Here is a 26,720-nt window from a genome sequence, read left to right as displayed (position 1 = left end):
TTAGTAGGGATAACTACAAACTCTACATGCCTGTATGTGTGTATATAATCACAAATAGAAACATTGAATCAACAGAAAATGCAAAAACTAGGTATTAATCACAGCTGCAAAATGGTACTACATTAAAACTATAAACATGAAATAGCAAATACGGTGTCTACCTCTATTTTTATTAATAATGGTATGAGTTATACACTATTGCTTATTATGTTTTGTTTTATGTTTTTAACTTAGAACTTGTATAAAAGTCTGAGTGAAGTGAAGTCTGAAGTGGAAATGGTGATAAAAACTGGACGTCAGATTGTACAGAAGAAACAGACGGAAAACCCTAAAGAGCTTGATGAAAGAGTAACCGCTTTGAAATTGCATTATAATGAGCTGGGAGCAAAGGTATGTACATGTCTGCTGAAACACTAGGCTACTTTCCCTATATATTGTAAAGCAAGAGGCAGTGATAGTATACAATTAATATCTTAGAAAGTCTTAATCATTTTCTCTTGATACACACATACAGACATATATACATAGGGATATAGAGAGATATATTGCCATGTGTAATTCTTATTAAGAAACAGTAATCAGGGGGCCAGCCCCGGAGCCCGGTGGTTAAGTTCACATGCTCTGCTTTGGCGGCCCAGGGTTTCACTCGTTCGGCTCCTGGGCGCGGACATGGCACCTCTCATCAGGCCACACTGTGGAGGCGTCCCACATAGCACAACCAGAAGGACATACAGCTAGAATGTACAACTATGTACTAGAAGGCTTTGGGAAGAAGAAGAGGAAAAAAAAATAAAGCTTGGCAACAGATGTTAGCTGAGGTGCCAATCTTTAAAAAAGAATAATCAATGAGGATCTTCTTTCCAGTCTACATTAAAAAATATGTGAAGTTCAGGGAGATTTCTGCTGGTTCTTCAAAGAGTTCTCAAAGGATTTCTTTGTTCTAAACTTGCCTTCTTTTCATTGCATAAATTTACTTGTGACGACATGAAGGCTGGTAAATTTTATAAACTAATGTACCTACTTAGATTTTGGTACAGTGGAGTTGATACATTCCACATAGGCCGCTAGGTGTAATAGAGTTGGCACATGCCACAGAATTTATTTGCCTGTATGGCAAGCCTTGCATAATCCACCACATTTGGCTAATAAAATAGCATAGATAGCCAGTTGAGTCCTATGACTCTGTGAATTTTTTGCATTTTTGTCCTGATCAGGATCTAATAACCAATTCCATCTCACTATTAATTAAAAATTCATGCATCTCTCCATCTTCTCTTTCAAGAACTATGGAATATCTAGGATAGTTATCTCACTTTCCTCAAAGCAAAGATTTTGTGTAAGAAAAGAAGAAAAAAAAGAGTTTGTATAGACTTAGAGCTATGAATTTTCAAAACAGTGATAGTACTCATAAAAACTATTCATGAAAACATGAATTGTCAGCATCAAGGCCTTACCTGGCCTTTTCTATGCCATTGTTTTACATTACTTTAAGTTTTCTAGAAGAATTTTTGGTGCTCAGCTAAGATTTAAAGTGTTAACATAGTAATAAAATAATTATTTGTTTTTTTAAAAAGTTGTGATAGCTTAATATATTATGCAGTATCTGAGAGAATAAGTGTACTTTATTAATAATTAAATGGTAAGGTTGTTTCCTGGAACTTATGCAAATAAAGTGACCTATCTATTATTGACATTCGTGGCTATTTATCAAGTTTAAGTACTTTAAGTGACTACTTTAAATGAGGAGCTATTTGGGGATGGCTTTCTCTTTCTTCTGCTTTTTGTAGAAGGACAAATAAGTACTGAGGAAACTTTTGGCCTAAGGGCCAAAGCAGAAAAAATAAAAATGCATGCATCTTAATTTCATTCTGCTTGAAAGAGCTTTACTGAGACCAATGGGAAGAAAAGAGTAATTTTTACAGCTCAGGTTCCTGACTTTATTGAATATAACGACATCAATGAGAAATTGTTGCCTCATCTTAGACACAAATATAAATGCTTGTCCGTATTTGAGAAGTAGCCATGCAGAGGCGGGGTTCTAATGTTTCAGCCTGAATGTAGGTCAAAGCTTATGTCTTGAGGCTACTCATTGCTACTTATCCCTGAGAGAAAGTGAATTTTAGATTCAAATGGAAATCTAGAAATAACCATTCATATTAGTTGATGGTCTTTATTATTTTTATATTTTAACAGCCTTCTAATGTATATTTCATATGTTTTAAGAAAGTTTGTTGTCATCTTATGAAAAAGTTCTCCTCCTCATTTGCTCAAAAAGTAAGGAACACTGATACCCATTTAATAGCAAAGCATGATGATAATCTTGAAATAAAATACATTTCAACTGCTTGTTCAATCCATGAAGACACCTTTGGATTAAAAGACCCCTTATGTCCCTCCAGAGAAGTTTATCGTTGTGTTAAAGATTACCACAGAGAGTAAAGTTATCTCTGCACTTGATATCTCTTTCTAGTATTTATCAACTTTCACAAATTCTCCTTTTTCCGTATTTAACATCAATTGAATAATTTCTAATATTAATCTTAATGCTATAATTTACTGAATTCTGGAAAACAAGAGTTTATAATCTGACTTATGTAACTTTACACTAAAATAATGCATCGATAAATACATTTTCTTTAAATTAGGAAAAAGTATATTTTGGGAAAAGTTGGTTTCTCAGTTTACTTTTTCAAATATAAATTGTTGCCTACACTTTTTCTTTGTCTTGAAGATTTTGCACAAAATCTTTGCCCTTGTGAGAGCAACTATAACATAGAACAATGTAGAATAAATTCCTTAAAATTTAAAACAATAAAAATGATGTTAGAAAGATATTAGTGCCCTGAGTTGATTGTTATTAAGGAGTGAATGACTCTCATGAAGATGTAAAGCTCAATTTATCCCTGAAAATATAGATTTGAAAGTTTATGTTTACTGAACCACTTGGCATTTAGTAATATCATTAAAGCAAAATGAAAGATTACTAAGAAATCATACTTAGCTTTAATAGCAGGACAGAATACAGCAAAAATGTGGGGCAGAAATTTCTTTTTCAAATAAAGATTTAGAAACATTAATGATGAAGGGAATATGTATAAATATCGTCTAATAAACATGCTGTAAGTCATGTATTCCTTCTCTAAGAGAAAATCATCTGCACTTAAATCTTCCAAGCGCCTTCAACAACAGTGGTTTTGTTTGATAAAATCAAAGGAAGCAAAGGATATCTTAATGTATTATTCCTTTTATATTAAAAAGATAAACCCTTCTGTTTTAATTATCTTCAGAATTTATATGGTTATACTTGCCTCAATTCAATATATGTTACTTTTTTTGTGGTAGCTCAGGCTGCCGTACAAAATACCGTAGACTAGATGGCTTAAACAACAAAAATTTATTTCTCACAGTTCCAGAGGCTGGGAAGTTCAAGATCAAAGTGTCAGCTTAGTGAGGACCCTCTTCTGAGAGAGAAAGAGAGAGTGAGGGAAAGAGAGAGAGAGATCTCTTTCTTCCTCTTCTAATAAGGCCACATTCCTATCAGATTGTGGTCCCACCCTTATGAGCTCATTTCAACTTAATTACTTCCTAAAGACCCTGTATCCAGATACAGCCACATTGGGGATTTGGGCTTCAAAATATTAACTTTAGAGGGGGTGCAATTCAGTTTATTGCACTTTTCTTACAGAACACAAATTTATTAGTTTGTTTAATATCGCCAACTTAGCTTAATTGTTCAATGAATAAAAATCGAAGAATTTCTTATATGTAAATCTATTTAATTTTATTGAGAGATATTACATCTAGCACCCTAGATGTAATAATACTTATAATTCCTTGTGTGGCTTCTCTATGCTTTGATTTTTACGGAAATATACATAAATAGCAATACTCCTATTAGCCTCAAATACACATACTCAAAGCCCAGATACTCATGTCAGCCTCACTTAAATTTTTTTAAGTGTTCATGAAACAATGATTGCTGAAATATTCTACTGCAGGTGGCACTCTTTTAAATGTATCCCTTCTTGACACGGAAAAAGTGCAAAACTCAATTTTCCTTAAGATGGCAGTGTCTCCTGTTTTATTAAAATCTATTTAGCTGGATATAAACAAAAGAGAATAAATAAAAATCAATAATTCATTAGCTCTGGGAAGATAGAATTTCTTTCAAATATTGAATCTAGAATTCTTCTTCTACTAATAGTACATAGGAAAAATAACTATGCATAGAAATACATGATAAAGTGTATTTTTTTTTCTCCCACACACAGATGAAATCCTTGCAGTTGAAAGGGCACATGCTTTTACTTCCCTGAAGGGAAAAATGGAATGAAAAATCTGTAAAAAAAAAAAAAAAAAAAAAAAACCCAAAAATGGAATTTTCATTCTCAGCAACTAAACATTTTTTAAATGTACACGAGCTCTGTTAAAGAAACTAATACATTTTGTTGAGTATTTGTAATTCATATCAAAGTTTCAGGGTGTTTATTTTGATTGTAGCACTTTGAATTCTTTAAACATAGCTTCACTTTAGCATTTTTTCACGCTTATGGCTAGATTCTTATTTTGGTTGTAGAATACATATAAGTATATATATAATCTCAGCTTTCTATTCAACCAACCACCTACAAACTTACAAAATGTAGGCATACCTCGAAAGGTGGTGGAGAAATGCACATTGGTTCATTCTCTGTATGAGAAGGCAGAAGAACTCGATTTTGAGGGTCTTAGTTTTAAACACAGAACTGAAACACAGGATCGAGTCATGATTATCTCTATTAATGAGAGTGAAAATTTTGTTTTGGAATTAATGTCTTTTGCCCCCATTGAATGGCAAAAGTATTTCTGAGAAGGGAGTAGCCTATTCTTTGTGTTGTTTTTGTGCAAAAGTAAGACACTTTAAAGATGCAATGACGGGCTGGCCCGGTGGCTGAGTGGTTAAGTTTGCACGCTCCGCTGCAGCGGCCCAGGGTTTTGCCGGTTTGAATCCTGGGCGCGGACATGGTAGTGCTCCTCAGGCCACATTGAGGTGGTGTCCCACATGCCACAACTAGAAGGACCTGCAACTAAGATATGTACTGCAACTATGTACTGGGGGGGATTTGGGGAGATAAAGCAGAAAAAAAAAAGGATTGGCAACAGTTGCTAGCTCAGGTGCCAATCTTTAAAAATAAAAAAAGATGCCATGACAATAAAATCGACTATTCTACGTACTATATAAATGCTTTTGCCTCTTGAGAGAAAAAGTATTCTTCCGTTTTGATTCCTTACCAGCAAGAGCAGCCCTCATTTGTATATAGAGGATTGCAAACCTTTTGCCCATCTTTTTGACAGATGACTGGAGGTTTCCTAAAAGAAATGTGTCCTATTTTCAGTGTGACTTATATCATTCTATATATTTAAAAAATTTGACCATAAATTATTTTTTATTTATATTAGAGAAAATAATTACAACTTTTCTTTCTAACTGATACAAGACACTGTCTTTTGGAGAAAGAATCTCATCTTCCCTAGATTGTGTTTATTCACTGTTAATATTCAGAATATATGATTTTTCTAAAATATTATTTTTAAAATGTAAGAAAAAGGTTATTGAAAAATGACAAAAATATGAAAGTTCCAATTAAGTGGCTATATCTAAACCTGAATTGAAAAAAGTAAACCAAATTACATTTTATTATTATTCTTTTCAGGTAACAGAAAGAAAGCAACAGTTGGAGAAATGCTTGAAATTGTCCCGTAAAATGCGAAAGGAAATGAATGCCTTGACAGAATGGCTGGCGGCTACAGATATGGAATTGACAAAGAGATCAGCGGTTGAAGGAATGCCTAGTAATTTGGATTCCGAAGTTGCCTGGGGAAAGGTAAAACCTATGTCACTGAAGGTTATTTTTAACATATGTGAAAACACACAGCAATATGATTTTATAAGGAACTATTAATGTGCAACAATAATCACGTTATACATATTATCTTCATTTTCCCTTTTTTCAAAAACTCGTCAGTAGTTTAACTCGGTGTATTTCAGGGCTGTGATAAAACCAATGGGAAGCTTTAGCAACAGTCTTCCCAAAGCTTGTTTAGAATTAGATAGGTTATGAATAAGTCCTTAAAAATACGTACATTATTAGTCAGAAAGTCAGTCCAGAGACGAGATTCTATGTTCCCTAGCTTGCTTAAGACAGACTGCCCAGATGGGCCCCACAACTGTGAAGAGGACAAGGATGCAAAGACTACAGACCGTTGGAATGGACAGGACTGCAGGATGAGCAGATTACCAATGTCACAATTAAAAAAAAAGAACCCTCAAGAGGTCTATGCAGCCACTATAATTTCCATCGCCAAAGGGCACAGGGTTTCCTTTAATACGCAGCTAGTAAATTCTCACTGTTTCCCTGACAGCGAATCAGACATTCTTGCTCCCTAAAATTTAAGGTCAAGTCACTCATAGCTTAATATTTTTTTTCTGTTGATTCATTACCAGATTATTTCAAAGTGTGTTGATATAAAGGAAATAGTTTATCAATCATGTGTTTTCATGTTAAGTTTTGCCAAGCCATTGGCCATTTAGAAAAAAATAAATTATAGCACGCCCTACCCCTTTGATTATTTTTTAATTAACAAACACTTGCCTGTATTGATTAGATGTTTAAGAGATCTGTGCTTTACTTTTAATTCAACAAGGCTATTTAGATTATCTAAAGTTGGGAAATTTTAATTGCATTACATAAAAACTTAAAATCATACATGAGACCCAAACTGAAAACTAATTTTCTTTATGTAGATTCAGAGGACATGGAAGTGTAAAATTTTGTTACACAAAAGTTTTTCAAATAGTAGTAAACTCCTTTTTCTTCTCATTCAGAATAGGTTTAGTGTTAGAGATAATATATTGAATTACATTTATTAGCTCAGGATCATATATGGTGTCAGATTGTTATAGTAGTGAGTGTACAGAAGGTACAGGTTAAAAATTACATTGGCCTTATTTTTTATCCTTGTTATTCAAACAAATATTACATTTCTGTGGGATCATTTAGTTTGAACCAGTGACAATCATATACTTAGGTGCAGGGTGGGCTGCTGTAAAAAATAAACCAAAAATACTATGGCTTTGAGAAGGTGGATGTTTATTTCTATCTCAGGTGAGGTAGGTAATTCAGAGTAGGGGAGGTGGCTTTGCTCCATGAAATTCTCCCAAGATGTAGGTCCCTTTCATCCCATTGTTCTGTAGTCATCTGGGTATTTGTATTCTCATAGTAAAACTTACTCACCACTACTGTACCCCCATCCCAGCCCACAAGAAAGGAGAAAAGGAAGTGGAGGACAAGCAACTCTCTCTTAAAGGTGTATTAGGAAAGCTCCATACATTATTTCTTCTCATGTTCCATTTGCCAGAACTTAGTTACATGATCACATCTAGCCTCCAGAGAGGGTGGCAAAACATGGTCTCTAACTGGGTGGCCAATGCGTGCTGCTAAAATGATGGGTAGATCTTGTACTACAATGAGGAAAGAGAGAATGCATGATGGGGGAAGATAGCAGTTTTGGGCACAGCGGTATCACACCGCCTTTTACATCATTAGGGAAAGGCAGAGAAAGGCCTGCATAATCTATCTCTCTCTTTATAAATACAGGTGCCCTCCTGATGGCAGTTCCTAGCATAAGTACTCATAAACAAACAAAAAAAGCCCAGAAAATACCTATGATCTATTAAAGTATGAAATATAGTAAAATATGCATGGGGGAAATTGTAGTGCATGTAGGGGATTCATGAAAACGATCCAGGTTTCATTCTCAGTCATCCTTCAATTAACACTATAGACAATATCTTTGATTGTTCATAGCCAATTTAACGTGTATATTAGTTTCCTAGGGCTGCCATAACAAAGTGCCACAGACTGAGTGGCTTAAACAACAGACATTTATTTTCCCACAGTTGTGGAGTCTGGAAGTCTGAGATCAAGATTTCAGCAGGGTTGGTTTCTTCTGAGGCCTCTCTCCCTGGCTTGTAAACAGCTGTCTTCTTGTTTCTTCACATGATCTTCTCTCTGTACGTGCCTGCGCCCAAATTTCTCTTCTTATAAGCAGACCAGTCATATTGGATTAGGGCCCACCCTAATGGCCTTATTTTAACTTAATTACCTCTTTAAATGTCCTGTGTTCAAATACGATCACATTCTGAGGTACTAGGGTTAGGACTTCATCCTATGAGTGTTGAAGAGATACAATTCAGCCCATAACAATGGAGTAGCTTTGTAAATATAATGTGGAATGCGAACATAATGGTGCCCAAAGGAGTAGAGCTAGACAGGAAGGGAATTTGAAAAATTCAGACTACAATTTACAAGTGACTGAGGTGAAACTATAAAAGTATGCCACATATGAACTCTGAATTCCAGAGTCCCCATAAGGTCATTGAATAAGTGACCTAAGGAGATATTTTTACATTAGTGTTACTATAAAATCATTAAAATATTGTAAGATGATAAACTTGGCAAAAGTTTCTAGATTATCCTTGTCATATTAGAAGACTTGCATGATCTAGAGATGTGTCAGCTTATTGAATCTGTCTGAAAAGTACTTTCCATTAAACCAAGGAACAATACTAATTTGAGATCCAACAGGAAGAAAAGTACAGAAAACTGGCATTGCTTTTCTTTATATAATATTTATCACTCTTTCTGGATCTTTGGAAACACTAAACTGCTAATGATTGATATACTCAAATGAATATATGGTCAAATGAAAAGTATACACATTTGCATCTAAATTACATAATTCTTTTAAATAAACTTATATGGAAGGTGCTGAAGCTTTTTCAAAAATCACAATCATGTAATAAAAACATGTGACCTACAGATCTAAGGCAGTCACATTTATGATAATGATTCTGATTTTTTTAACATGAAAAAAATATCCAACTCTCATGCCCCAAGACTCCTTAATACATTTTCATTTCACGTGCTTTCTTGGTAGATGGAGAACTTAACTCAAAATGTTAGTTTCATCTGCCATTTCCAAGGATAAATGTGAGATTTTTTTTCAAAATAAATTGAGTATTCATTTAAATGCAATACATTAAATGTATTTGCCAATCATTTCAAGTATTTTTGACTTGGAGAAAATTTGAATATATAGAGTCAATTTGGTTTTAAACTGTTTCATTTATTTCTACTGAATTTCTCTCAGTTCTGTTGATCTAAGAGCATATTTAGTTATATATGAAAATATATGAATGTCTAGATTAAAATATTCTTATACATAACATTCAGTTGCTAATGAAATGTTTATTTGACCTTTAATTTATCCAAAGCATGCTTTAATATGACTACAAACTTTTGTGTTTTATTTTACTATATTTTAATTATACTTACTCATTATATATCTAATTCCAGAAAAAATTATTTAGAGTGACTTAAAGAGGTATATATGATTCAACTGATCAATCATAAATAAGTTAGAAAACTAGAGAAAGGGGAAGTTACAATAGGAAAATAATAGAAACTTTGCATAGAAATATGCTCACAATATCTGATGCATGGTGGAAATAGGCAGAGAAAAATAAAGCCTCAAAATTTGGCACCAAGCTCCCTATCGGGCAAAACTAAGAAGTAGGCATATTTCTTTTTATTGTGATAAGGACACTTTGCATAATATCTACCCACTTAATGGATTTTTAAGTGTACAATCCCATATTGTTAACTATAGGTACAATGTTGTATAGCAGATCTCTAGAATTTATTCATCTTGCATAACTTAAACGGAAGTAAACATATTTCTGAGATTCAAAGTGTCCAATTATCAAAATGATCATTAAAATATTTTTAATGGGACCGGCCCGGTGGCGCAGCGGTTAAGCGCTCACGTTCCACTGCGGCGGCCTGGAGTTCGCCTGTTCGGATCCCGGATGTGGACATGGCACAGCTTGGCAAGCCATGCTGTGGTAGGTATCCCACATATAAAGTAGAGGAAGATGGGCGTGGATGTTAGCTCAGGGCCAGTCTTCCTCCAGGAGGATTGGCAGTAGTTAGCTGAGGGCCAATCTTCCTCAAAAAACCAAAATTTTAATGTACTAGTCGTATGTGAGGTTTTCCTAGAATTTAGATATAGAAGGAAAAATTAAGGAGGGCTGTGAATGAGATAGCACCATTAATATTCTTATAATAAACAGAATAAAGAGGTACATGATGCCATTTTTCTGTCAGTATGCCTCCAGTCAGAAACAGTGCCGAGAGTCTGAGCCTAGACTTTTGCCGTGTCTTCTTCATGAATGAGTCTCAAGAGTTTGGCACTGCAGGATCCTTTTGATAAGCCACAGGTGGTGTAGAAGTGGACTTTCCAAAATAAAATTGCTTGTCTGTTTTCCTCCCGCTCAAAATTCTATGTTCACGCATTCAGAACCATAGATGTCAGAACATATAGCTCTTCCAAAAGATGCTGAATGGTGCATGACGTAATTCCAGATGTTTAAAGGTGCCATCTACTTGGAGAGGACTCTAAACTTGTGATCTCTTATCCCAGATCAGATTTTTAGTGATCTCACAAGAGAAAGAATGGGAGGACTTCTAGAAGTAACTAGGATGGTGGCAAGGTTGGTTAGCTGGAGGCACAGCTGGAGGCAAGAAAAATGTCCTGTCAGTTCCCACTGTATGAGCATGCTCCCAGATTGCAGTTAGAGGGAAAAATGAATAAATTTACAAGGTATTCTAAAGTTTTAAAAAGGTAAAAGAAAAAAATTAATTAAAATAACAGGAAGCAGACATTGTAGATTAATGATAACAAATGGGATAAAAGTTTCATAGTGGGAGTTGAAAAGTTCAACTATTGATGCTAATTTGAAATTCCTAAAGCCAGTAGCCGTTTCACTGTATTTTTAAATTCAAACAATCTGCCTCCATCAGGGTAGTAATAAAGAGGGAGAAAATAATATTAAGGTTTTCAGAGAGTAGATCACTCTTAGCTACATGGTCTGGACAACAAGATGCCGTAAGGGAACCATAATTGTGACATCCGTCAGCCCATCAGTGATCAGACATTCTCTCACTTTGGACCTTACAAATCTCTGTTAATGCAGTTTGCCAGGTTGAGATCAGAAACACTGAAGTCCACGGAGTAGAGACAGACACAAGGGAAGGAAATGGTAAGGCAAACTAGGGGAGACTGCCAGAACTTGGGGAGTTTGAGCACCAGCGCCGCACAAGATTCCTGAGCTGTCATGATAACCCCTACTCTCTGAGACTGCTAGGTGAGCATTAACAATTTCACTTGCCAAGAGGACAGGGAAAATATCTGTTCTGTTCACTGGTGTTTCCCATGCACGTCACATGGTATCTGACATATAGTTGATGCTCAATAAATATCCATTTAATAAAATAAATTGCAATTTAAGAGATAAAAATTAAAATATAATGGCAAAATATTTCTTGAGAGAAAAGAAAAATGCCAATGTGCTTTTAAAATAATGGTAAGTTTTATGACAAATGGAAGCATGAGCAATCATTTGATCAAATGCTCCCATTTTGTAGATGAAAAAATAAACGTCCTGGTACATAGCGTATTTGCAACTAGAATCCAGTACTAGCTCTGATTTCAACAGCTTTTTCCCACTGTAATTATTGTTTATAAATCTTATTTTCTAGTAATAGTAATTTTAAGATACTCTAACACTAAAGTAACAAAAAAGTGTTCATTATCCACAGTGAGATTAAAATACACAATGACTAAATTCAAAGTGCAGAATATATAAATTCACATAAAAATAATAAAATGAAAATTCTGTGTGCACTTATCACCTATTATCATCTGCAGTCTATTGTCACTGAAGTGATTTTAGATTTTAAATGTTATTTGTTAATGTCTTAAAATCACTCTGATTAGTTGGATATAAGTAAATCAATTCTGAATATCCTCTTACTGGCGTCAATTGCTTAGCATATGAATCGAGCGCAAAAATGTAACCATAAGAAAGTAAATATTGACGGGATTAAATAGAAGTTTGTATCTCTGATGATCATCATGTTTGGAAAATATAAGCTTCAACAAAGTTTAATCTATTTGGTTTTCTGATTTAACCACTAACAAATTTCATTTATTCCTAATTTACTTTCAGTAATCAAAAATTCAAAGCCATTTAAATAATTCAGCTACATTAATGCACTTTAATATCCACAGTGTTATCTAAAAATTAAAAATGGTCAAATATAACTCCCTGGAAAAATAATTTTGGTCTTATAATACTTTAAATCCATCAGCTTTTTGGATAGTTCATATCTACCATTTTTCATAAATTGACCATTAGATTTTATCAACGGTAGTCTTTGGATACTGAGAGTTGCCTGAGAGAGTCACACACACACACACAAATGTTGAATTTAATTCAGAGTGTTAAATAAAGCAAAGTAATTGATGTCTAAATAGCTACTTATGTAACAAGTCGTGATTTTTCACATTTATTTCAGGGAGAAATTTTTGTTATTCAACATTAGAAAGAACAGTTATAAGTTTCCTCAATTATCCTTCTGCTGTTACTTCAGTCCTAAAATTTAATGACAATCACCCACTAAAATCTCGTGACAGAATGCACCATTCGATTTTGCCGGGGATTCTCGGCATTGGCTCCACACAGAAATTACCCAGGGAACTTTAGAAGCCTACCAATGCCTGGGGTCTACTCCCAGAGGTTCTAATTTAATTGGTCTGACTGTGGCCAGTGTCTCTAATATTCAGCAAACTTTGAGAACCACTAGATAATGAAATACAAGCAGTCTTATGAGATCTACATTCAGTTCAGCCAACCATGTCCTCTGTTTTTTTAAACACTCACCTTTCACAGTTTAAAGAGATCTGGCCTCTGGTCCTAGATTATCTGGATAATTGCCTCAACTCATCACTCCTCTTAGCTATAAAAGCATGAGAACTATTACTTATTTCTAAAGTCTGTTACACTATCATTCCCATGAAAAATTACATATCTTTTTTTAAAGAGAGCACAGTAATTTATCTGTGAAGTGAAATAACACTAGCAGATCATTAACTTGGTACAATGAATGCATCAAGCAGCTGTTACTTAGAAAATAGAACATCTGTTAAATGCCATTGAAGTCACTATTCACTGTCATTATAGTTATAGCTATAATTTCTGTTCTGCACATTCTGCTTTCATGAAATTCTTCTTTAATAGACAATACATTATTAATAAAAAGTCAATACACATTGCTGTAAAATCCACTGTTTAATGTTTTATGTTTTTGAATTTATCATTATATTAGTCTGTCACATTAACCTAATAATAAAATATGTTCTAAACCTCTAGCCATGACAGAGTAATGTAGGGACCTCAAAAAACAATTAATATCATATTTTATCACATTTAAGACATATTAGATTGTATGATGCACCATTGATTTAATTACAGCTGTTGTGGATCAAAAGAAACACCACCATCTTAAACATAAATATAAATTGTGAATTTCATCTCAATTTCAGAAACCTTCATAAGCAACAAATGCACATTTTTAGAATTTGTGGTAATTTGTTCATTCTCTTCCTGTGAATTTATTTTGTCAGTAAAGGTGAAAGCACTCTGTCCCATTCCTGATGACCAGAAATGGTATAATATTTATGCAGACTGATCGAAGGTAGAATTCACTTGGGGAGGAGAACCTTCTAAAACACCTTTTATCGGTATATTAGTTAGTTATTCATCCATATTAAAGTGAACTTGCACAAGAGAGCAAGAAAGAGCTAAAATTAACAAGAATTTAGTAGCATCCTATTAAAGGGAGAAAGGTATGCAGAAATGGGGTTATGGTACATATTTGACTAAACGTGGGGCTGAGTGAAAATAGAATCTAAGGGATAGGAGACACTTAAGAGATTAAATAAGTGGAGGGGAGTGAGGAATTATAGGAAATCAGATAGAGAAGTTATCCTAAGAATATAAATCCCTGGGAAATTCCAGGAAAACTTGTGGAAGGCATTGGACCTCTGAAAATGTGAAATGGGTGGGAGAGAAGGTCAAGCCCAAGTGGGTTATGTTTCTCTGCCATGTTGGAAAGTATCTGTGGATGTGTTCCTATAGGACCAGATAGATAATCCAATGGTTTTTACCATTTTAACTTTAAATAAAATTAAAGAAAATGTTTCCATCACGTGATGGTATGATCAGCAGAGACCAACAGAACAGATTTTTTCACCCTGCTACTGCATCAGTGAAGTGAGTTGAGGAGCTGATAGCTGAATCCTGAGCCTCACATCCCATTAAAAATTAGACTCAAGTGACTTACCTTATAGATGTGAGGAATGAATTAGAATGTATTTTCTATTCTTCATGTAAACAATGGGTGTCTTCATTAGGAGAGATTAACATCTGCTACCCATTTTTTTTATTATAAGGAAATTATAGTGGCATTTAAAACTTGCTACAGCTGGTAAGAAGTAGACAGGATATCCATTTCTTTGAAATCATGGAAGTTAGTGTTTAATATTTTGACTATTGTGGAGCTATTAAATGTTACAAATTAAAGATAATGAAAATAAAAATATGTTAGACTTTGTGGCAATTTATATTTAAATTGAGATCTACTTTTATCTGATATTTTTTCCTATGTCATTAAAACCCTGAGTGCCAAGTATATAGTTCACATTAAGCTGCTGTTCAAACTCCTGAAACTGGACATATGACCATGTCATAGGTCAAAATAAAACCGGCTGTGCATAATTTTGCTTTTTATTCAGCCTTAAAATCAACCCTAGAAGCTGTCACACTATGGCATAATTGAAAAAACTAAAGGAGCTGAGTTACAATTTAGTCATTGAACTTGAACTTGCCCATTCAGGAGGGTAGACCTTCCAGAGCCCTCTCCACCTCTCATCCCACAAGGCAGCAGAAAAAGGCATGTGTACTGAAGATTGGATGCTTTTTAAGAGGGGAAATGTCTTTTCAGTTCATTCTCCCCATCTCACCAACCCCATAAATAACTCTACCTCCCTCAGAGAGGAATGAGTGATGGTATAGAGAGAATGGCCAATGCGGTAGCTGTAGTTCAGTTCAATAGTTCAGTTCTCAATGCATCAGCAAGTATAGACATGCTTCTGTTATGGGAAACTATTAGAGCAAAGGAAAAGGGCTCCTTGACATCATAAAATGTATGTTTACAGTTTCTAATAAGTACCCCGTATTCCCCTTTTGGTGGCTTTTGACTCCAACTTTCATACTTTCTAACCATTTTTCCTTTGTCTTTAGTTAATCCAAACCATCCAGTCCTTTGTGATCAACTCCAGTCTCAAGTATCACCTCTCCCTTGAAGCCGTTCATGCTTATCCCAGCCATGACTTGTCTTTTTCCAAAAATTATGTTCTAATATGATGTCAAATTATTTGATTGCATTTCAGCTTTTCTCTGTAGCTACACTGTAGGTAAGATTAGACAGGGTATGCAAGGACTCCTCTTTCCTTATCTCTGGTGGTGAATGGCATAGCACAGAGTGGATAGTAGGCACCTGATGCACATTGACTAATTGAAATTTAAGAACGATCTTCAGAAAGCAAGATCAGCATATTTTTTGAAGTCTAAGACCTATTTTTTATTATTTATAAATCATACCTTTTATTAAAATTTGTTTGTGGGAAAAAAGTAAACATCCATTAAATGAGCACAATATGTTTTCTAACCAAAAATAGCATGTATACAAATGATTAAATACCAGTTTATTCTTGAATATCATATATAAAAGTTCAACTCTGGATCTTTTTACAGTAAGAGTATAAATTTTCTCGTGACTCAGGCTTGGTTATATGCGGTTATAAACCACTACAATGATCACTGCTTTTTTTCAAGCTCATGTTCATCATGGTGATAACTTTAACATGTTTGAGTTTTATCTTATAATATTGAGGAATCTAAAATGACACCAGAAATTAATCCACATTCCCTATTTTGTTGTTCTCATTAACTGAATGAGCTATCAATGGACATTAAACATTTTCTCTTGAAAATTAGCTGGAGAATTTTGGCAGATGTTTAACACATAATAGTTGTTTGTGATCCATGAGCTATTTTCAACAATGTTTCCTAAATTCAAAATTTGTCTGATCTCTGCTAAGATTTGGAAATTTCCTTTGCCTTTAATTGCATTGCCTGGCTTTGCATTGCGCTGCCTGCACAGCGACTTTTTATATCAAAGCTAAAACATAGTGTCATCTTTATGAGGACATTTTAAGAAATAAATAGTGATCCAAATATAAGTTAAGATTCAACTTTGGGAAGTGTTACCTTTGTGAATAAATCAATTCTAGTGACAAGCCTTTCATCTGGAATCTAGGAAGTAGGGAATGCTCATTTGCATATATTTCCATGTCTTTGACAAACTCAAATGTAGATTTTATAAGGACAGGGACTTTGTTTCTCTACCATTTTATCCACAGTACCTAGAACAATGGCCACCATGTATGGTTGTAAAGGTAGTGTATGACACGAGGGTGCAGACAAAAGGAGTGAAAGGGCTGAAATCTAGCCCATGACCACTCACAAATCAAACTCCAGAGGGGCTGTTTACACCCAAAGGGGGCATTTCTCATAATTTTCTAAAAGACACTAAGTAGAATCGCCTATGGTCTTGCTATAATAGTGGCATATTTAGTAGGAGCTCAGTAACATTTATGATTGATAAATGAAGGAATTGCTTCTATGAATTGGCAAGCTCACTCATGTGCAACAGGTGATACCTACATTACAAACAACGCTCTGAATGGTAGCTGATAAGTTCATTTGGTATCAATTACTTTGATTTCCGATATTTTTATATTGAAAAAGAAAAAGGCGAATACAAAAGAATATTTTAGAATGGAAGAAACAGTGGTTGTCTCTCATATAGAAATTATTTTGTACAAGCTTTTTACCTCCTTTATTCTCCCTGCTTATTTGATGTCAAAGGCAAAACCAAAATGTATGTATATATATGTGTGTGTGTGTGTGTATGGTGATATAGTGATATAGAGTGGAACAGGATTTGATGGTATGGAGGAAAGACAGCCAGAAGAACTATTTAGATATATTATAAAGATAGAAAAGACATCTTGAGAGCATTTACGAGTAAGACATGAGATATAGGCTGGCCTCATAGAGACCATCTTTCTCTCATCTACTTGGACCACCTCTGTTACTCTCTGTGCGTATGTTTCATTTGACTCTTTGCAGGTGGGTTCCCTCCACTTTCTTATTATTGCTGCTACCCAGTGATTGTGTCTTCCTATGGCTTTGACTTGCTGTAGTGAAGACATCAGCTCCATTTTCAAATGACTTCTCAGCTGGTGTGCTATCGCGGTCTCTATATTTCTCAGTTAAACTTGTTGAGAGAAGATCTGTTTGGCTCTGGCTTACCTGCCAGTGAATGTCCAACAGCAGTACATGGGCAAGGGAGGGATCGGGGCGGAGGCAGAAAAGTACAAGATGGCCATGTGGTCAGCCATGAAGTCATAAGAAAGGGGCTGCAGGTAAAGCTGACAGTAGACATTTGTACTAGGATCATTTTTTCCATCGACTCTCTACATAATTTCTAATATTAAATGTGCTTATTTTCATGTTTTGTAAATCAAGTCTTAGGAATCCATGTTGCTCTCTTAGGGGATTTTAATATTACCTCTTTACTTTCATTGACCTGTAACTGAAATTAAGCATTTTTTCAATTATGAATATGAGCAACAAACTCCAGTAATATCAGCAGTTACTGTGACTTTGCCAGCAGTAGTAATGACAGATAACTTTATATCACATTCTAGTCATTGCATATACTTCAAAACACCAGTTATGCTCATTATTACTTGAAATTATTCTAGTTAATGATCTGATGCTAGATCATTGTAGTTACACATGTTAGGAAGAAAGCATGTATTACTATCTCACAAATTTAAAAAGGGAATTTTGTATATTGTGTTTCAATATAATTGATTTCATTTGAAATCCAGTGAATTTTATTTTATGCTTTTAAAAACATTATTACGAGAATGGATCCTTAAGTTTCACCAGATGCCAAATAGGTTTGTGGCACCAAAAAGCTCAAAATTCCTACTGTAGAAATACAAGAGTGTAGGGGCCAGCCCGGTGGAGCAGTGGTTAAGTTTGCACGTTCTGCTTCAGTGGCCCAGGGTTCACTGGTTCGGATCCTGGGTGTGGACACGGCACCACTTGTCAAGCCATGCTGTGGGAGGCATCCCACATATAAAGTGGAGGAGGATAGGCATGGATATTAGCTCAGGGCCAGTCTTCCTCAGCAAAAAAGAGGAGGATTGGCGGCAGATGTAAGCTCAGGGCTAGTCTTCCTGAAAAAGAAAAGAAAAGAAATACAGGTGTAATGATTGCTGAATTTTCTAAAAGCAGTTGTTGCTTATTTGTGGATGAGTTTTCTAAGGTCTGCCTTTAGCCAACACATTTATATATTAAGTAAATATAAATATATTTAGATGGATAATATGTATGCTTATCTATTAATATATAATCATAAATATGAAATTAATCATCTTTATTTATACATATTTGTTCATATATACTCAATAAGGAAACTATAATGTATTTGGTGTGATTTTCATCATTCATAAAGACATGGTTCAAGGTTTAAACCCTTGAAAAAAATCTTACCATAGTAATCATACACACAGCCATTTCAAAATCTTAACACTACAGTATATTACTTGAAGTTCAAATGCTGTCCTTTTCACAGGCTACTCAGAAGGAGATTGAGAAACAGAAGGTTCACCTAAAGAGTGTCACAGAATTAGGAGAGGCCTTGAAAACGGTTTTGGGCAAGAAGGAGACCTTGGTGGAAGATAAACTGAGTCTTCTGAATAGTAACTGGATAGCTGTCACTTCTCGAGCAGAAGAGTGGTTAAACCTTTTGTTGGTAAGAAAAGAGGCTGGAAGATTTTCAACCCCTCTCCAAACTGTGGAAGAAATTACATAAGCATTCAATAATAATATTTCTGTTTGCAAATTCCTCAACTCTACATAAATGCTGGCTGTTAATTCAATATCTCTAGCTGTATTTTAATATAATTTTCCATGTTTGTGCTATGTTGTATGTGTTCTATATGGAGATCCCACCTAAAAGTAATTTCAATGGTACTAAACTTTTGTCTTGTTAAAATTGTAAAAGGTAGGACAAATCTTTTAAGAATATTATCTAAACTCTACCACCCACAGAAAACCGTTGAAAATATTTAAGTTTTGAAATTAAATTTAAGCATTTTTGCTATTGACTTCTGGTTTGTTTTAGCTCTAAAATATGTCCCATACTATTCCTATATTGTACATTTTAAATATTGCATATGATTTGGAAAAAGTTATAATCTCAGTTTATAGGATTCCTAGGTTCTTTTTTATGCCTACTTGATCTCATAAAGATTAAAAATCATAAACTAAGTTTTGCTACTAATATTATAACTCTGTTAATTTTTCTCATATATTTTGAACTGATATACATGTAAACATTTAAGAATTATAGATTTATTATAAAATGAATACTTTATCAAAGAAAAGAATATGATCTAACCAATAATATGTCATGGTATGTCTCTGTAAAATTAAGGAATACCAGAAACACATGGAAACCTTTGACCAGCATGTGGATCACATCACAAACTGGATCATTCAGGCTGATACACTTTTGGATGAGTCTGAGAAAAAGAAACCCCAGCAAAAAGAAGACGTGCTTAAGGTAGCAAATAAAATATTATGAAAAGTAATTTTCAAACTGCACAACAGTTATGTCAATCATCTTTGTCCTAAAAGATACCAAGGACTTCTTAATAAGAGTGAAAAAATTCTTCCTGTGTTCCTTCCTCCCTCCTTCCCTTTTTCCCTCCCTCCCTCTTTGCTTCCTTCCTTCTTTCCTTCCTTCCTTCCCTCCCTGCTTTCTTAATTCAAATGGGAGTTAATGATTTTGAAGAGTTCTGTAATCTAGATATCTGTCCATACTTATCTCTCAGCTAATTGCACACAACTTGAACTGTGATGAGAAAGGGACTCCAGGATTTATTTTGGTGTCATATTGCAAATTCCTGCCCATCTTAATAGTAGTACTATGTCCTTATATCTAACACAAAGATCAGTTTCCCAGCATTATTCACAGCCTATCTCAGTAAACACCGGAAGTCCAATCATCTGGACATTTTGCCTATGCAATATCTGAATCTTAGTAATTAGTAACAATACTGAGCTTATATAAAACTGAATTTTTCAATTTTAATAATATGTAAACATGGCTTCGTGTTCTCTCTTTTTGTATTGAAACCAATTAGGACGTCCTAAGTCTTCTTTCTCATAGGCAACTTAACTGTTACTTTAAAAAATGGTTCTTGTAAAAGCATATGAGAGGTATAATGTGCAAATATATCTTGTTGATGCTATATTATTTCTATTTGGTTGCATCTTTCTTGATTAAATAGGAAGAGTTGAATTTTAATGAATTTATTTAAATTAATGATTCCTTATTTTATTTTGCTGAAATTTTCAATAATTTTATTTGACTAGTGGGTTGCTATTTAAAGAACACTGAAAAATTGTGGTTTCTGCCTCTACAATTCATTTTTTTCTCTTTGATGCACTTGATATTTTCTAAGGATTTTAATTCCTTTTTGATGAAAAACTGTAAAGGTATTTTAGGCTATCTCCAAAACATATTTACCCTCTTGTCTGTACCTTATTTTGCTCTTCTTTCTCCCTTGATGTATAGGTAAGGAATGTCATCTTATGGTGAAATTCCTTCATGGTCTTTAGAGTAATAGGAACTGAGTTATTTCACTCATAGCCTCTCTGACCCCTTGAGTCAGACAGAACCTTCCTAAATCCCTCTGTCTGTGACACAGAACTCATATCTGTTAGAATGGCACTCAGTGTGTTAAACAAAAAGGGAACTCAACAGTACCAGGAAGGAATAGAAAATTGTTCTTCAGCTACCTTCCTTCCTGAGCACACATTAAGGTTGTTCCACAACTGTGAAATTCGGTAAAGATAAGACTAAGTATAAAAGATTATGATTGTTGCAAACAACATAGAGAAGTCAGGAAATCATCCCTTGTTCTTCCTCAGACATAGATCAAAGACAGTGACCTGTTTTCCTGAGATCCCACACATTCTCACTCTACTCCTATTTTATGGAAGTTGACTTTTTTCCTCCTTCAATATTCCTCTGTATGTGCTCGCTCGCTCTCTCTTTTTCTCTATCTCTTTCTATCTCATTCTCTCACTCTCTCTCAACTTCCACTTAATTACTAACTTCAAGCCCTGTCTCTTGCTCACGGAATATAGCGTTTAAAGGCTGAAATGAATGACATGCGCCCAAAGGTGGACTCCACACGTGACCAAGCGGCTAACTTGATGGCAAACCGCGGTGACCACTGCAGGAAAGTAGTAGAGCCCAAAATCTCAGAGCTCAACCATCGATTTGCAGCCATTTCTCACAGAATTAAGACTGGAAAGGTAGGAAGATCTGCTCCAAGGTGGAAACTAGTGATAAATGATCTCTTGCGAAGGTTGCGCAGTACTCTGAAGGGGGCAAGCAACCCCCACATCAAGGTTTTCAAAAGGAAAAGGAAGGTCAAAATGTATTTAAGGAAATTTTATCACTGAATCTCATGAGAGCTCAATCTCCCTCCCTCGATCCCCCCCCCACCCCGTTATTTTTTTGTCATGCCACAGCTATTCTAGAACTGCATTCTGCACTAGTTTACATATGTACTTTCAGGGGTAACCTGCAGCAAAGTAACAAATAGCAAGCATGCTGCAGGCCACTAACAACAAGAAAAAAGCACAAAAGACATCCGTCTAAAGAAAGCACTACTGACGTCTTTTGCCAAATATAATATTGCTTGTGTGTAATATGGATCAAATATTCAAAATGAGGCCTTGTACATCTCTTGCATGATCTAGGGTGTTTGTACCCCTTATTGGTTGTGCACATGTGTATGTGTGTGTATTTAACTTGCTCTTGCTAGTTGCCAATATTTACTGTGACAAAATCCGTTAGGCTATAATGACATGCTTAAGCCATGAAAACAAATAATTGCAAAGGTTATATAGCCCAATTTTTGTAATTTTATATGTCTATTTGCATTTATTCTATTTAATGAAGAACCAGGGGATATGGAACTTTTGCATGATAACTCTTCATATTTGTGTAACATTGAATGAAGTCAAAATCTTACCTAATAGGGAGCTTGCAAAAATATATAAATATAGTATTATAGAACTTCAGCTCTTTGGGGGAGTGTGAAAATGCAAGAAATTGCCAAAAATTTATAAAATATAGCTTGACACATTTTTCAATATATATGATATGCTTTCAAATACAAAAATGTATGTAAAAGAAATAAATGTATTTACATATACAGATAATTGCTAGAAATAATCTTAAATGAGAAAAATGTTACTGAAATATTTGTGAGTAAATATGATGTAATATGTCAGGTAAGTATTGATTCCTGGAAAAATAAGAGAATGCGTCTGAAAAATATTTTGATAAATATAGACATCCAATAATAGCATGATTTACAATTGCTACATTTTCAAAGGCATTACAATGTGTCATTGTTATAGTATATATTTAAGAGAGCTTTAAAAATATATGGAAATATGATATGAATTTTAAATACTTGATGCACATGAAACATAGTTACCCTCCAAAACTCACCTTCCCAAAGCAAAAAACTATTAGCTTAGCTGAATTCATTGTTGCTTCTTTGTAATATTTAAGTTAACTAGTTCGTTCTTTTCACTTATATATTATCTTTAAGTAAGCCATTCTCACCAGAAAAATATTTGACAGGCTCTGAAATTTTATTTTCAGAACATAGTTGTTTTTTGTAAGAATTTACTCTGCTGTTTAAAGAGACAATTGTTTTTACTTCTGGAGATATCATTAGAGTATGTAATATCTAAACAACCAAAGGTTATTTCAATCATCTAGAAAATGGATGCTAATACTTCATTACTAAATTTTGTATTCTTCCCATCACATATACTTCTTATATATATATATACTTTTTAAAATTTTACTGAGGTCACATTGGTTTATAACAGTATGTAAATCTCAGGTGTACATCATTATATTTCAGCTTCTGTATAAACTGCATCGTGTTCACCACCAAAAGTCTAGTTTCCATCTGTCGCCATACGTATGTGCCCATTTACCCCTTTCACCCTCCCACTCTGATAACCAGCAATCTGTTCTCCTTATCTATGTGTTTGTTTACCTTCCACATAAATACTTTTTAATAAATCACTAAGCTATAGAATATTTAAGAGAAAAGAAGGTATTATTTTCTTGATTATTTCAACAGTAGCTTGAGATAAATTATGTCACAATATTGTGACTCGTAGATATTGAAAAATGGGTAGAATTCATCCTGCACCATAGAAGCTGACAGACTTAGCGTGGCTCAGAGAAGTTTGTGAATTTTCATTCTGTGTTCTGTATGAATTTGTCAGTATACTTCCAGACATCATGCATCAGGTGAGCCACTTGGTGTGCTTCCTTTATTTTCCTCACTGAAGAAAGGCATGAGATTTTAAATCAATATTTTCGTTTATATATTAGTTAACAAGACAATCACATTTTTACTTTGCAAGATATTCCTTTTTCTCTAAAGTAATATAGATGACTGGATACAGTGGTGACCCCATTTGGGGGCTTTGAAGAGATAATTATGCTTTATCATCATGATGAAACCAAAAACATGGACATAAGGCATATCTGACATTTTGCTTATTTATTCATTGCATCAACTAATTATATTGAGTATCCATCGTGCTAATGAGCATGGGGATATACAAGGGTGTAAAGAATACTTGCTTAAAAAGTATGTGTTTATAAACACAAATTTAAATACTTCTTGCAGTTATGTAACATGCTTGACACTAGTACATCTTCAGTTCAGGATGTTCAGTTAATGATGAAGTTGTCCCAGCAATCACATAGTGTAATAGGAAAAACAGTAGACATGGAAGACTGAATTATAGGCCTGACTTAGTCAGCATTAGGCAGAACATTAGACTCTTCTGCAATTCCCTTTCAGTGTTTTTAAGATAAGGGAGTTGAACTAGATTAGTAGTTTTTAAAAGGAAAACTATCCTGCCCCCAGCAAAGGAGTTATTTAGAATAGAATATATAAAATGGATAAGAGTAGAGTTACCGTATGGGCAGATTTCTGCCCTTTTATCTATCTCCTTCCTATCTTGGGGTTTAGGAGATAGAAGTTATGTCCACAGAACATGGTGTACAATTTCTGGGTTCGATTAGTTAAAATTAGGACTAATTAGTTAGACTAGTCCCTAATAGTTCTAAAATTTGACAGTCCTATGAGCTTTTGTTGATGTAATGAGGAATTTAAAATAATGACTTGTAGGTGTGTTTGCTTGTGGAGTAGGGTAATTCTGGAAGTGCTGGAATTCTCAGAGATGGCTTTTGATGTCAAAGTCAACCTCCTATTATAGTAGGGCTTAAGAAGGTAAGATTAGGTTGTGATATTATCTTCTTATGGTTGAATCTATGGATAGGTTTCACCTAGGAAAATAACTTGGGGGAAAGTCTATGGTGATAAAATAAACAAATAAAAGTAGGTTGGGAATGAATATGGGTAGAACATAGACTCAGTATAAGAACTAATTTCAGCATCGTTTTAAAGGTCAACTAGAAAGGGCAATTGAGTAGAGCAAAGATTTATCCTGAAAACTCACTGGACAATGTCTGGACTCACTATTTGGTGAAGAATACAGAGTTGAGTACTCCTGTGTCTTCTTCAAGGACTGTCCATGACAGGAAAGTTCAAAATCCAGAAAGCAATGAGCATTGAGGTCCTCAGTTTACATTGGCTGAGAACTTGCCATCAGATGCAGCTCTCTGCAGTGGTAATTTTGGCCTCAATGAGGAGCAGTATGGTGAGAGGAAAAAGTTCTTCAAGCCACAAAACTTGCTTTGAGTGTGATCTGTGATATGACCCTTTACCTCTCAGAGCCTCATTTCTATATAGAAAAGTAGTAAGATGATGCCCGTCTTATCTTAACCTCAAGATTGTGGTGAGGATCAAATGATCTAAGATATGTACAACCATATATTAGAAAATCAATAAATTAGTATACAGATATGAGAGGGTAAAAACATCATTAATATCAATAATATTTCTATCATTATATATATTAGACTTGAATGGCCAAGTTTTGAGGATTGAGACAGAAATTTATGGGAAAAAGAAATGGTGGAATAGTTGGTTTCTCTTTCTGGCCTCTGCTAGAATGGGCTGGGACCAAGATGACATGTTTTTGCTGTTTCCATTGCAGGGACCAGTGTTACAGATTATCAAGTACACCAATTTAAGAAGTACTAGGAAGTTCTGCTTGCCTCAAATACAGCCCTTAAAATATATGAAATGCTGCCTCTTCCTATTTCATTTGGGTTAGTCTAGTAGTATCCTACGGCTTTGAGAAAGCTTAATCTTTCCTGGTGTATATGAAGTCACTTTAGGAAAATGGAAATTTTAATGGGAAGGGTCAGAATTATAAAAATGAATCAGCAGTCATTTCAGAACCCTGGGTAATGTCAATGGAATTAATAGAGAAAGACACCATGTCTCAACTCTTTCTGCTTTAGTGCATCTGAGCATGGTGGCACAACAGGTTGGTGGGGAGGGATGCTATCAGGAAAAGGAAGTGACAGGAGACAGAAACATAGGGAAATGATTAGGTAAAAATAAACAGACTATTTAGTCCTGTTGCTTATGGTAGTTCTACCCCTCCCCATCTGCTGAGAAGCTGAATTGGAGAGGGTAGCCAGCAATTTGGGAGAGATGATATTTGAGGTGGATCTTAAAGAATTAATAAAGAAAGGGTTGGGTAAAGGGAAGAAACTGAATGAACTTTTGCCAACCATATGCTATTTCAAGTCACAATATTTGGTGGTGTGGTGCTGTATCACTAGGTGAGATGTGATGGATTCAAGGAGCTTACCATTCACTGGTGGAGCAGGATATGTTCATGAATACTGGGCTGAGAATGAGTGTTGGCTGAGTGAATTTAGCAGCTATTCTAGCAATAGGAGGCAACGATTCAGGATAAACCTATGAAAAAGCTCAAGAGTGTACAGCGTGTTCAATGAAGAGTAAGTTCAGTTTGCTTACAGAATATACAGCGTAGAGCATGAAGCTTAGTTGTGGATGATAAGACTGAAAAGGATGATTAGACAGAGTGTGAAGAGGTCATGACTACCAGACTAATAGTTTATGCTTAATTCGGTAGGCAATGAGGAGTTCTTGATGTTTTCTTTTCATGCACCATTGAAGGTTTAGTCCAACAGTGGTTTTGAAGAGAATTCAACTGAATAATGACAGGAAGTAGGGAAACCAATTGGGAAGCCATCACAATAGTCCAGGTGAGAAACAGTGAGTATCTCAAATAAGGGGATATCTATGGGAATGGAAAGGAAGTGACAGTCTAGAGCAGTGACTCTCAAGCCTTTGTGTACTTGGAGGAATTGTTAAAACACAAATTGCTGCCACCTGCCCCTGAGATTATAACTCAGTAGGCCTTGGGTGGGGCCTAAGAATTTGCATTTCTAACAAGCTTCCTGGTGATACTGATGCTAACAATCTAGGGACTTATCTAGGGACCACAATTTGAGAACCACTGGTCAAGAAATATTAAGAACTTTCAAGTTGAATTATGACATATGAGA

The 26,720-nt window shown here is 34.8% G+C and overlaps 1 protein-coding gene across 12 annotated transcripts in view; it reads left to right on the top strand.

Annotated features, from left to right (window-relative positions):
• The window catches only part of DMD (dystrophin), a 2,265,680-nt gene that overhangs the window by 1,089,162 nt on the left and 1,149,798 nt on the right, over nt 1-26,720 (top strand). For all 12 annotated transcript variants that reach the window (XM_070503127.1, XM_070503123.1, XM_070503121.1 and 9 more), the window contains 5 exons: nt 235-390; nt 5,694-5,864; nt 18,720-18,899; nt 19,584-19,712; nt 21,305-21,475. In XM_070503127.1, the coding sequence (XP_070359228.1) occupies nt 235-390; nt 5,694-5,864; nt 18,720-18,899; nt 19,584-19,712; nt 21,305-21,475 (807 nt within the window). The remainder of the gene's footprint in view (nt 1-234; nt 391-5,693; nt 5,865-18,719; nt 18,900-19,583; nt 19,713-21,304; nt 21,476-26,720) is intronic.

Source organism: Equus asinus, chromosome X, assembly GCF_041296235.1.
Source record: "Equus asinus isolate D_3611 breed Donkey chromosome X, EquAss-T2T_v2, whole genome shotgun sequence".
NCBI lineage: Eukaryota > Metazoa > Chordata > Mammalia > Perissodactyla > Equidae > Equus > Equus asinus.
This window is presented reverse-complemented; position numbering and strand designations above follow the sequence as displayed.